Raw genomic sequence first — 12,983 nt, 5'->3', positions numbered from 1 at the left:
TACTTAAGATGACAAACAGCAAACCTCCATGTGAATGAATTAGTCTTATTATTCTTAACTGACAGCTTCTAGAGCTTCATGAACTGACAGAGACCATCAGTCACACCAGATTTCCTTAAGACATTTATCTATATTCATGACTGAAATAAATTTTCCAGCTGTAGACTTCTCTTACTCAAACTTCAGGATTAGTGTCTAAAATGTGTGTTATGCAAAGACTGTATATATTCCTATTAGAGCAAAGGTGACCAGAACAGTCTGCTTTACCTTAGTCATACAAAACACATGCTCTGCCATGTTAAGTATATTGTAAAACTCAAATCCATAAACATGCTACTGCACCGCAGCAATTTTGAGGAAAAGTTACGAGAATCCTAACTCGTAAGAAGTCAAGAAAACATACACACATGAAAGAAGAAAGTGTCAAAAATATCATTCCAGACTTCAAATAATCCTTAACCTTCCCTCTTCAATAAATGCTGCGTTTCTCCATTGTAAGTGGAGAGTTGTATATAAGGCAGTTGCCAACTGTCAATTTAAAAAAAAAAAAAAAAAAAAAAAAAAAGGAAAACCAAAAAAAAGAAAACCACTACCCAAATCCTCATCACCCCTGGAGAAATAAAAGCTTTCACTATGCTTTTACTAACCTAGTTTTCTGTGTTTTCATGATACTATTGCATTTTTAAGCTCGTATTCTTTATCTCCCATGCAATTGAAGATTTAACTTGACAGCATTCTTGGTTTAAATATTTACTTTCATGCACAACCAACACACAAAAAAATCCCCAAGATATCCAAACTAATGAAGATTTTTGAAGGCCATAGATAGAATCATTCACGCTAAGAATCTCATGCCCAAAAGGTAAATGTACTAAAATGAAGTAACAGGGAAATGCTAGACTATTAAAGCCAATAGCAAAACATTTCATAACACCAATTGGGCCTGGAGTTCTTTTCCTACTATGAAGTTAAGCCTATCAGTGGGACAATTTATTCTCATTTTAACTAATACAAACAGGCCTAACTCCGTGATTTCAGCCAATCTATATTCACAGCAATGCACACTAACGAAATTGGTCTACTGGTGTAGAAAACCTGCAGCACAGCAGAAATAAGAGTAATGTATGATGGCAGCCCTCCCGCCTCTCTGGTGAGCCCAATCCATCCTCTCCCTTTGATAACTGCTTTATGTAGGGGGGAGCCCTTGTGGAACATACTCTGGCAGGAGGCCATTGACCAGGGAGCAGTTAGGAAGAAAGAACAGGCTTAGTAAGGACAGGAATGAGGAGTGGTGCTGCAGTAAGGGTAGCACAGAACACAGAAGAACTAGGAGCTGTGCCAAAGTTTGGTTTGGAATGGGAGGGATGACCATCTGAAATAAAAAGAGATTCTGGGTTATGGATGCACTGTAGGAGCCACCTGAGTCAGACTGCTGAACTCTGGAGCAGGGCAGGGTTAAGATACCAGCTTGCTCTTATCATTTCCTTCTGACTGGCATTAGATGCTATCCACTCAGAGTGCTTCCTTGCGTCATCCCCATTTTGAAGCACTGCCTGGAGAGAGTTAGGTATTTAACAAAAGATTTCAGATTGCATGCTGGTGACTGTTTTATTCAGTGGAAAGCTAGCATGAACACTTCATGGAAGAAACCGGACAAGAACTGGCCATATAAACATTAGGTTACAGGAAGCAGTGCTGTTACTTGACAGTTTCCCAGCAGAGACTTTAAATGATTGGAAGCACACTGCTATCTCTATCCCAGCTCTGTGTCAAATAGTTTAGCTTAAACCACAGGGAATTTAAGTTAATTCCCTTAACTTCACACTAGAATTACAGAGTGGAGAAATTAAATGCTAACTGAGCCACCAACAATAGGGGCAACAACTAACAGTAAAGAAGCACCTAGGCAAAATGTTCAGTCTAGAATATGCAGTCACACTCCTTCATTCTTTCTGAGGACACCAGTCGTTCCTGAATTTGTTCATAAATATCAAAATAATTCCAAACAGGAGTTAAGTATACCTCTATCTTCCAAAACAACCTACCATCTCATGGTTTAAACACTGTCCTATAAGACATTGAAGATGAGGATCTGAAACTCTCCAACCCAAGGAAGGAATTACTCCTGGGTTTTCACTTCATGGACAAATACTGTAAACGCTAGGCAATGATGTACAAATTTGATCCTACCAATACCACTATTCCTAATCAAGGCAGCAGTTGCAAGCTTATTTGCAGTAATCTGAACCTCCTACCCGTGTGCTAGGAGCACTCCTGACGATGGAATTAGAAGACTCTCATGCCAAGATCATGGGGACTCTGCAGAAGCAGAAATCAAGGTACCCTTACAACATCAACGCCTAAGAAAGAAGGAACTAAATGAGCTTTCGCAGGATCTTCTTCTGCGGCGCATTTAACTGGCATGAAAAACTATCAGAATATTTAAAACTAATAAAGTTTGCCAGTTTTGAAATGGTACCGCAACCTTATTCATGTCTTTTTAAGTAAATAATTGCAGACATGGTTCTGATTTCATGATTTCTAAATTAGAAATTCTACATTTAATGTAATACTGAGAACAATTTACTAATGTAACATCAGAAAATAATTTCTAAACCCATTTAGCTACTTGTCTATATGATATGTATTAAATCACAGAATCACAGAATCACTACGGTTGGAAAAGACCTGTAAGATCATCAAGTCCAACCTGAAAAAAAAAAGAAAAAAAAAAGAGAGAAAAAAAAAGAAAAAAAAAAAGCCAACCACCACACAACAACAACAAGCCACAACACACCAAAAACCAACCCACCCAACACCACACAGCACCATGCCCATCAAGCTACATGCCACAATGCCACATCCACATGCTCCTTGAATACCTCCAGGGAGGGTGACTCTACCACCTCCCTGGGCAGCCTATTCCAATGTTTCACTACTCTCTCAGTAAAGAACTTTTTCCTAATATCTAGCCTAAACCTCCCCTGTCACAACTTGAGGCCATTTCCTCTAGTCCTGTCACTAGTCACTTGGGAGAAGAGACCAACACCCACCTCTCTGCAACCCCCTTTCAGGTAGTTGTAGAGAGCAATAAGGTCTCCCCTCAGCCTCCTCTTCTCCAGGCTGAACAACCCCAGTTCCCTCAGCCCCTCCTCATAAGACTTGTGCTCCAGACCCCTCACCAGCTTCATCGCCCTTCTCTGGACACACTCCAGCACCTCAATGTCTTTCTTGTAGTGAGGGGCCCAAAACTGAACACAGGATTCGAGGTGCGGCCTCAGCAGTGCCGAGTACAGAGGCATGATTACCTCCCTGCTCCTGCTGGCCACACCATTTCTGATACAAGCCAGGATGCCATTGGCCTTCTTGGCCACCTGGGCACACTGCTGGCTCATATTCAGCCGGCTGTCGATCAACACCCCCAGGTCCTTTTCTGCGGGGGAACTTTCCAGCCACTCGTCCCCAAGCCTGTAGCGTTGCCTGGGGTTGTAGTGGCCAAAGTGTAGAACCCGGCACTTGGCCTTATTGAACTTCATCCGGTTGGCCTCAGCCCATCGATCCAGCCTGTCCAAATCCCTCTGCAGAGCCTTCCTACCCTCAAGCAGATCAACGCTCCCTCCCAACTTGGTGTCACCTGCAAACTTGCTGAGGGAGCACTCTATCCCCTCATCCAGATCATCAATGAAGACATTAAACAAGACCGGTCCCAAAACTGAGCCCTGGGGGACTCCGCTTGTGACCGGCCGCCAGCTGGATTTCACCCCATTCACTACAACTCTCTGGGCTCGGCCATCCAGCCAGTTTTTTACCCAGCGAAGAGTGTACCTGTCTAAACCACGGGCCGCCAGCTTCTCTAGGAGAATACTGTGGGGAACAGTGTCAAAGGCTTTGCTGAAGTCCAGGTAGACAACATCAACAGCCTTTCCCTCATCCACTAGGCGGGTCACCTGGTCATAGAAGGAGATCAGGTTGGTCAAGCAGGACCTGCCTTTCATGAACCCGTGCTGGCTGGGCCTGATCCCTTGGGTATCCTGCATGTGTCCCGTGAGCGCCCTCAAGATAAGCCTCCCCATAACCTTCCCCGGCACCGAGGTCAGGCTGACAGGCCTGTAGTTCCCTGGATCCTCCTTCCAATCCTTCTTGTAGATGGGCGTCACGTTGGCAAGCCTGGTGCATAGCAATCCTTCCTGACTCAAAATGACTATGTTCTAGTCCAAATCACTCAACTACTGAATCCTGACATCTTGTCTTCTTGTACAGTATAGATTCTTTATCATGTAACAACAACTTGTTGACTTTCATCATGTGAACATTTTAGAGCTTTTCTGGCAAGGAATCTCAAGAGATTAGGCACTCAATAGCCACTAAGTATCACTGCAATCAAAGCTCCTAATTTCTTTGGGCTTTTTATAAACTTCAGCCTTTGGCCTAGAAAGAAATGAACATTCCCAGAAGGATGCGAGGGGAAACAAAAAGCATCTATTCAATAAACAACCACTAGCAGAAACGGGGAGGGGGAAATTAGAGAGAGGTAAAAAAATCCTGTCCAGGTTATAGATAGATAGTTGACTTTTCTTGTAAATTTACAGCCAAATCTAATGCTGATCATCATATGTGAGAATAAATTGGGAACATGCAGATTCTTTATTTACATATTCAAATTAGGTCAACCAGCCAATTTGCATCTACTTTCTACTGTCATTTTAGAGACAAAGTTTTACCCACACATTTCCTCCATAATCCATACCAGATTTCACTGAAAACTATGAAACAGGCAGAAAATTAAATCAAAACACCAAAATAGTCTTCAGACTGCTGAGGAACTATGGACATTTAATACACCGTTACGCAAAATGAATATGATTCTGGTGACAGCATTAGTCCTCTAGGTCATGATTTGTATTTTTGAATTCATGACATTTCAGCCAGTCATCACCTTCAGTTGCCAAGCATAACTCTTTTTATATTTGCTTGATTAATAAACTGAAAGCATCAAGTACATAAGAGGATTAAAAGCATAAATGGATCTCATGCCAGTTCTATGCACAGCTTTCTGTCTATGTTCAAGTAATTATCTCATAATAAGAAGCACCTAAGATACATTAGTATTACATTTTGCCTGGTGACAGCCCATTTCAAAACAGGATTGAATTTTCAGAATTGATCACCCAAAATAAAAAGAAGTGCTATGTACTGCTGTTTCTCAAAATTAGGAGTTCATGATTAAAGAATTACTTTGGTCAGTGTTCAATGGACAATCTCCATTACTAATTTTTGGGAAATACTTACAGTGTGAGTTTGGGAAATATTCAGGTCAGATCTAATATAGTAGTACTCTACACTGCCTAGAACATACTGCCCCTTTGAGCAGTGAATAGTAATTAGATTAACCTAAACTCACTCTGGAGCTCAAACAGGAAAGACAGAAAGCAACAATGCATCAGGAACTCTTAGATTCAGAACTGAGTGCTTCTGATTTCCCTTTATTGTTTTACCAGAAGAACTGACAAACACAGGAAAAAATAAAGACGTGGCAAAATGAATTTTCAATTAACAGTCCTCCTTAAAGACAAAAACAAAAGTAGTAAAATATACATACAAAACTAGCTTAACAATCCACCCAAAAAAAAGCAATTCTCTTCCTCTGTCTACATTTACTTGGTTTTGAGCAATTGTTACAGCCACAAGAGAAGACAGAATAATTCTGGTAGACACCACCAATGTCAGATGTAATCACTACATTCGAAACTGAATTAGCATTAAGAAATTAATTACACCACCATCATAATCAAGTGGATCCATCAGCTGATTCAACTTCAACAGATAGATACTGACTTTTGCCTAGAAAGTGCAATCTTCACTTTAAATAAACATTTTTTAAAAACATGGTTTTAAAAATTGATTTAAAAGCCATCGCAAGCCTGACCTTCACAAAATATTCAGAAGCTATAAATTTAATCACTAGCTTTGAATTAAGCAGATTCGCTTTATTGAACCCAGTAAGCCTCACCATTTTCTCTCCAAATTTAAGTCATATGAATATTTAATTGCCATGCAGTTAATTCATTAGTCTCAATCACAATTTCAGTTGTTTGAACCCAGAAGCATTCTATTCTAGTAAGACTATTGCAAGTTAATCAGAAAATGTTATTGTAAAAAACAACCCAAAATTTTAGATGTACAGACTTGATATGTTATATCCTTTTGCCTCCTTACCTATACACAATATTAATAAAGTGTTAGATGTATTTTCATTTGCATTTAGCATTTGTACACATTAAAGTGCAAATACAGATTGTGAAAATCACTTCTTACCAACATTAAAAATTTAGTTATAATCTTTCTCTCATTCACTCATCTAAAGAGAATCTTCATAGACCAATAATTTTTTTCCTAAGCTCCAAAGTATTTTAAAAATAATTTGCTTAGAAAAGCAAACCTCATTTTGTCAATGAAAATACACAAGTATCTCCAAAACCAAGAAAGTGAATAGTTTGCATTACAGATCCATGTTTATTAACATTGCCTGCAAAATATTTAAGATTTTTTTTTTTTTTTTGAATAGTCTTTAAAGAAAAGTCATGTGCTACATACCCCTTGTTCATCCAGTTTAAGCAGCTGTTCAGGTACTTTGGGTGAGTTGGAAGCCTGCCTTAGGCACTGAATGCTCAGCTCTGGTATTACATACTCTAGTACCTCTTTGAGAGGCAGACCTCTTGCTGTGCCATGCCGAGCAGTGGATGGTATAGCATCTTCTAAAATTGCTCCTCTAAGTGTAGTAAGCTGCAAGTAAAGGTAAAACACACAAAACATTTTTAGTTCTAATACTACAATAACTTTTAAAGAGATAAACTTCAGGTTTTAGCAAAAACATGGAAGAAAGAATTGGAAGAAAGATCCCTATTTTTAATTTTTTTAACTTTTAAAGAGGAGACAGGCTCTTATTGACTCAGTGACAAATACATTTCTTGTTTAAAGAAATTCACTGATGATCTTATTAACTTATTCTAATTCCAAAGACTATTACTTCTTTTGGAAAAAAATATTTATAATGCCAGGAAAACTAAAAATTGTTAATTTTAATACCATACTACCCTAGCAGACACAGTAGTTTCTATATCTGTTTGTAAAAGCACATGAGCCCAGAGATATCAGGAGGTCTAGCTAACACTTCTCTATGTCCTAATCACAATAAAAAGCAATAGTCCTATGGATTATTAGGTAGTTCCATCTAAACAGGAGGAGGAACTTCTTTACTTTGAGGGTGGCAGAGCACTGGAACGAGCTGCCCAGAGAGGTTGTGGAGTCTCCTTCTCTGGAGATATTCACAACTTGCCTGGACGCATTCGTGTGCAATCTGCTCTAGGTGAACCTGCTCTGGCGGGGGGGTTGGACTAGATGATCTCCAGAGGTCCCTTCCAACCCCTATCATTCTGTGATTCTGTGATTATGAAAATTCAGTTGCTTGTTACAATAATAACATTATGTACTTTCACACAAATCAAAGCTAGTTGTGGTGATAAAGAAGAAATTAGTTTGCAAGATATACTAGTTTGCTTGAAATAGAAGTTATGAGACATATCCTTCCACAACAACCACAAGCAAGCTATTCTTCCAAATAAGACAATTATTTTTATCGGCCTACTAATATTCCTTCCACAAATCATGTATGTAGAAGCATATAAAAACATCTCACAGAAAAAAGCTTCTAAGAAAGTATTTTGAAACAAAACACAAAAATACAAATAAGTCATAGTACTAGCTTTCATATTTTTCCCCTCCCTTTTCCCCTACATTACATAATCTTTTATTTCTGTCATTAGAAACTTAACATTAAGCAGCTTGATCCAAACTTATCTTCAGCTTTGTTCTTATCATCTGTTCCCTTGCTTGCCCCTTGCAGTTCCCTTCAGTCAACTTACCTCCTTTTGGGTGCCCGCTCAAAAAAAGAAAGGTTTTATGCAGTACAGAAAGGGAAACCTTTGTTCCAGGAGCAACTACATTTACTAACGTTCCAAGAAACATTGCTTTCCCATTAACAGATTTACTTTCAAAGATAGCAACATATCCATAGACAAACAACTAGTATCCTAAGCTCTAAGTTAACTTTTCCATTTCTTTGCAGAATTACTGAAAGAACATTACCTCACTTGTCCTGAAAACTATACGATAGTTGAACTGAGATCCTTCTTTCTCCTTGGCATCTTCAACCTTCTCTCTCCGGATGCTAACTGCTACAGGCCCAAGATTTTCATCTATTCCAAAGTAGTTCTGATGCTCTTTTGCACAAGAGTGAATGAAGAGAGAAGGAAATAATGAAATATGAGTCTCCTAGAAAATGTTCATCGAATCTCATTAAAAATTTCTGCAGCAAGAAAAAATATTACTTTTAATTGAGCTATAAGATCTGTAAATACACTGGCTTGTGATATTCTGAACTGCACAATAAGTACATAAATCACAAAATGCTAATTTTGATGAGCAGAATGGTCACTCATATCACGTAACTCAAACGACTGCAACTGCTGCTACTATAAAATAATAATTTTTTGCATTTTTTGTTACCTCTAAATTAATCATTTTGCTTGATGCTGTAAGAAACTACTTTGGAGAAACTATATCTACATGAAGTCTTTAACAAAAAGCTAACATTCTTCAAACAAGTAAGATGCTATCTAGCTTCCTTCATTTCATTCAATTTATTCTTATTTAAAGCTTTACATTCAAAGCAGCAACTCAGTTTTACAAGTGAAAACTGAGGCTAGCAACTCTTCAGTCTTTGATGAATAGTTAAATTCATCCTTGAGCCAACTGGCCCAGTCTGGGAGAGTAAAGCAGTACCAACAGATGAGGAAGATCAAGTTAGAGACTATTTAAGCAGACTAGACACACTCAAGTCCATAGCACCAAACAGGATATATGTTGACGGAATTAGCCAGTGTCACCATAAGGCCACTCTATCCCCTTTGAAAGGTCATAGTAAGTGGTTATACCCTCCTTTAAAACGGGGAAGAAAGAGGGTCTGGGAAGCTACAGACTAGTCACCATAAACCTTAGTTCTCAGGCAGATTAAGGAACAAATTCTCATGGAAGACATTTCCAGGCACATGAAAGACAAAAAGATGCTTGGGAACAGCCTGCACAGATTTACCAAGTGCAAATCATGCATGACCAACCCAGTTGCTTTCTACAATGAGATAACTGGCTTTATGGATGAGGAAGGTGCAATGAATGTCACCTACTTGTGCTTTAGCAATGCTTTTTACACAGTCTCCCATAATATCCGTGTAGCTAAACTGAAAAGACATGATTTGGAAATGCAAATTACAAGTTGGACATAAACTGGCTGGACAGGTGGCCTCAAAAGGACTGTGATTAGTAATACAAATTCCAAGTAGTGGCCAGTTACTAAAAAGTTTATCAAAAGTTGATAGTGGAGCTGTTATTGTTTAGTATTTTTTTAAATTATCTAAATTATGGAGTGGAATGCATCCTCAACAAGTTCATGTACATGGCCAACCTCAAGGAGAACAGTTCATGTATTGGAGGTTAGGGCTGCAGCTGGGTGCAACAGATAAAGAGGAGTAACTGGCAGGCTTTTAACAAATAAGTAATATGTACACAGGGCAGGTACTGAAATGCATAAACCTTGCAGTATTTGACAAAAGTAAAGCAGGTTAACTCATGCACACAGATGGAGTCCTATAGCTGTAAGGTCTCTGTGCTTCACTGCCCACCCTCCCCTTCCCCTGGAGGCAGCTGCTGCTGAGATAGGACAGCTGAGTTGCATGTGAAGCAACTCCTAAACCACTGAAATTTTCAACCTGACATGTTAAAACAAACTCTCCCTTTGACAATCTGAAAAAATGGACTGACAAAAACCTTATGAAGGCCAACACAGACCTGTGCCTGGAGCAGAGCAAGCTCATCCAACAGCACAGGCTGGGGACCAACTGCCTCAGGAGCAGCTCTGCAGAAAAGTACTGGGGACCCTGGTGAGCAACAGGCTGCACAGCAGCCAGCAGAACCTCCTGCAGACATGAAGGCTAACCACACTCTGGGCTGCACTAGCAAGAGCATACCACCAGGTCAGGAGAAGACGTTATGCCTCGCTATTCGGCACTTGTGAGGCCACATAGGGAATAGTGTCCAGTTTTGGACAGAGTGGGACAAGGCCAGCAGACAAATTCCAAGACAAGTAGGGGGCTGAAGCATGTAACAGATGAGGAGAGGCTGAAGGAGATGGGCTTGTGCAGCCTGGAGAAGAGCCGGTTAAAGGGGGAAATAATTGCAGGATCCCAGTAGCTGATGGGGGCTTATGGAGAAGGGAGAGCCAGACTCTTCTCCAGGGTACAGAGAGAAAGGACAAGATGCAACCATCACAAGATGCAGCCCCTCATTGAGGGGAATCAAACACAGGAACAGGTTGCCAGGAGAGTTTGTGAAATCTCCATCCTTAGGGATGGTCAAAAGCTAAAGGGACAGCCATAGGGGAATAGGTTCTGAGCAACCTATTCAGTACCTACTTTAAAGGCAGCCTTAAACATGGAATTAGACTGGATGACCTCCAAAAATGTCTTCCAATCCAATTTATGCTATAATTCCATATTTTAAATAGCAATGAAGTAATAGACTAATATCCCCTTTTAAGATCATCTGGATTAAAAACCACTTTGCTAGCATTTTTGATATAGTTTGATACTTTCTTTTTTTTACAATGTACTTATAGAAATGTATAAGGAAGTTTTCACAAAATGTCTTTCACTGAGAAGTCATCCATACTCTCAGAATGGATACAAAAAAGATAAGTTATCTCTACATAAGCGACAGTCGTATTTGTCAAATCAAGTTTAAATTAAGTTACCAGTAGTCTTTCAAAAAATATATCTATAAAGTATGTTGGTGGTTACAGTCCATGTCCCAGTGGAGAGAAAATGAGTAGCAGCACATTACAACTAGCATAATTTTTTGCAAGGAACACCTGGGATCAAAGGGGCACAGACATTAAATTATTCGCTCATGCTCACCAAGCACATACCTTCACCAATCTGAGCACCCTACCTGCATGGATAAATTATACCTCATGGATTTCCCAGTATTAAATTAAAAAACTTTGAGCCTTAATGGGCAAAGTTATCAAATGGAACAGGACTTTACAGACCAGAGAGAGATTCAGAGGCCAAACGCTTTCAACGACATAAAAACTCCCCACAGCTGCATATTCAGGCTTTGACAAAAGGTAAACTTCTCAGTTAGGGTTTCTATAGACTTCCATTTTGATGTAAATCTAGAAAAGGGTATTACACAGTTACTAGATTTCTTGGCTGAAGTATTACTGAGGAGAAAAATGCAAGCTTGGTAGATATCTGCTTATTTCTTGTACAATATGAAAGACACAAAACCAAAGACGTTATTTATGTACATTAAAAATAAAATAGATAAAAAAGTTTCAAGAATGGGAATTAAAGAAGCTGAAGTAAATTAAAGAATAGCATGGCTACTGATATTCTGGGATTTGGGGAAAACATTTTTCATTCAAGGCACTTTTTTTTAAAAAATCTCAAAAAGTACAAACTCATTAAGCTCATTTAAATGTATTTATGTTGATTTAAAAGTATCAACTGAAGAGAAGAGAAGAAAATAATTACTATTTTCTAGCTGCTTAAAGAGAGATGATAAAATATTCCTAATTTTTTACTTTTTCATTTTGAGGAATAATTGTCAACATTTCTTCTAATACGAAAGTCTTACTTATACAAAACTGAGTTAATACCAAAAGCTTGCTAAGCCTGTACATGTCTTCTAGGACATTTTTTCAGTTTCATATCAGCAGATAGATGCAATACCATATTAAGAAATGGTTGCAAGCATCCCTCAAATAAAAAGCATGGTAGTAATAGTCAAGTCTCAAGGTATTATGAGGATAATTGCACAAGGGGAAAAAGACAAATCAATGATAATAAAACCATATTTCAATTATCCTTTTTAAAAATCAAGATAGCTTTTTTTTCCCTTCTCATCCCCTTTTATCCCACAAAAATATAGTTCACTAAAGGACATCATTAATAAATCAAAACCATGAGATAAAATAAAATGTTCTAGCCTTTACAAACCTTAACTGAAAACTGAGAAGATATTTTCCATAAACATTAACATATTTTACATCCATCGTGTTGGATTTGATTTTAACAATAGTTACAAAGCTTATAAATATGCAGTATAAAGCTACAGCTCATTTCAGAAGACACTGAATTCAAATCTCTCATTTCTTGAAAGGGAATGGAATAATTAGTGCTACACATGCCAGGGTGTTTCTTTCATGCATCTTAACACAGAAATAAAACTTGTACGCTGACAAGTGCCAATTATAAAACTGTGAACTAAATCAAATATTCAGAAAGTTATTTCTTTTTCATAGTTATCTTGTTAAAAGCAAAGAAAATTGGTGGCATTACATATATCTCTATATACAAGTGATGATTGTTTGCTAAATTTTTATTTCATCCTTCCACAATTATTTTGCTAAACTCAACTGTGCTATTAAATCTACAATTCAATGAACAATCAGCTAGGAGAGCTCACTGTCATGGAAGACCATCAAGTAAGTCTCAGTATGCATATAAATGTCATTTTTTTCTTATATGGAGATCAGCACAGCAGCAAGACATTTTGGTGCCCAAGGCAAAATGCATGTTTTATTTCCTCTATCCACAATAAACTTTGCTTAGGTGAGAACTGTGTTCAGCTGGAAGGATTCTGGAGCTTCCTTACATGCTTGTTCCCTTGAGACAACAGGTATTGAAAATTAAGTTTTTAGTTCCATCAACATGTTTGCCCTGACTTGCTATCTGTCTCAAGAGCCATCCAACACAGATTTCTCTCAAGTAGCTTCTGTTACAGCTCTAAGGAAAGATAATGTGGAACAGGGCATGGCTTATATATCATTGCAAAGGTGAGAGGATAATAATTTATTACTGGATATT

At 38.4% G+C, this 12,983-nt stretch overlaps 1 protein-coding gene across 3 annotated transcripts in view; it reads right to left on the bottom strand.

The window, feature by feature from the left end:
- Positions 1–12,983, bottom strand: part of SIPA1L2 (signal induced proliferation associated 1 like 2) — an 87,540-nt gene that overhangs the window by 71,297 nt on the left and 3,260 nt on the right. For all 3 annotated transcript variants that reach the window (XM_059829186.1, XM_059829193.1, XM_059829202.1), the window contains exons 2-3: positions 8,146–8,279; positions 6,595–6,783 (exon numbers count right to left, since the gene is read on the bottom strand). In XM_059829186.1, the coding sequence (XP_059685169.1) occupies positions 6,595–6,783; positions 8,146–8,279 (323 nt within the window). The remainder of the gene's footprint in view (positions 1–6,594; positions 6,784–8,145; positions 8,280–12,983) is intronic.

The sequence above is a fragment of the Gavia stellata genome, chromosome 2, assembly GCF_030936135.1.
Source record: "Gavia stellata isolate bGavSte3 chromosome 2, bGavSte3.hap2, whole genome shotgun sequence".
NCBI lineage: Eukaryota > Metazoa > Chordata > Aves > Gaviiformes > Gaviidae > Gavia > Gavia stellata.
This window is presented reverse-complemented; position numbering and strand designations above follow the sequence as displayed.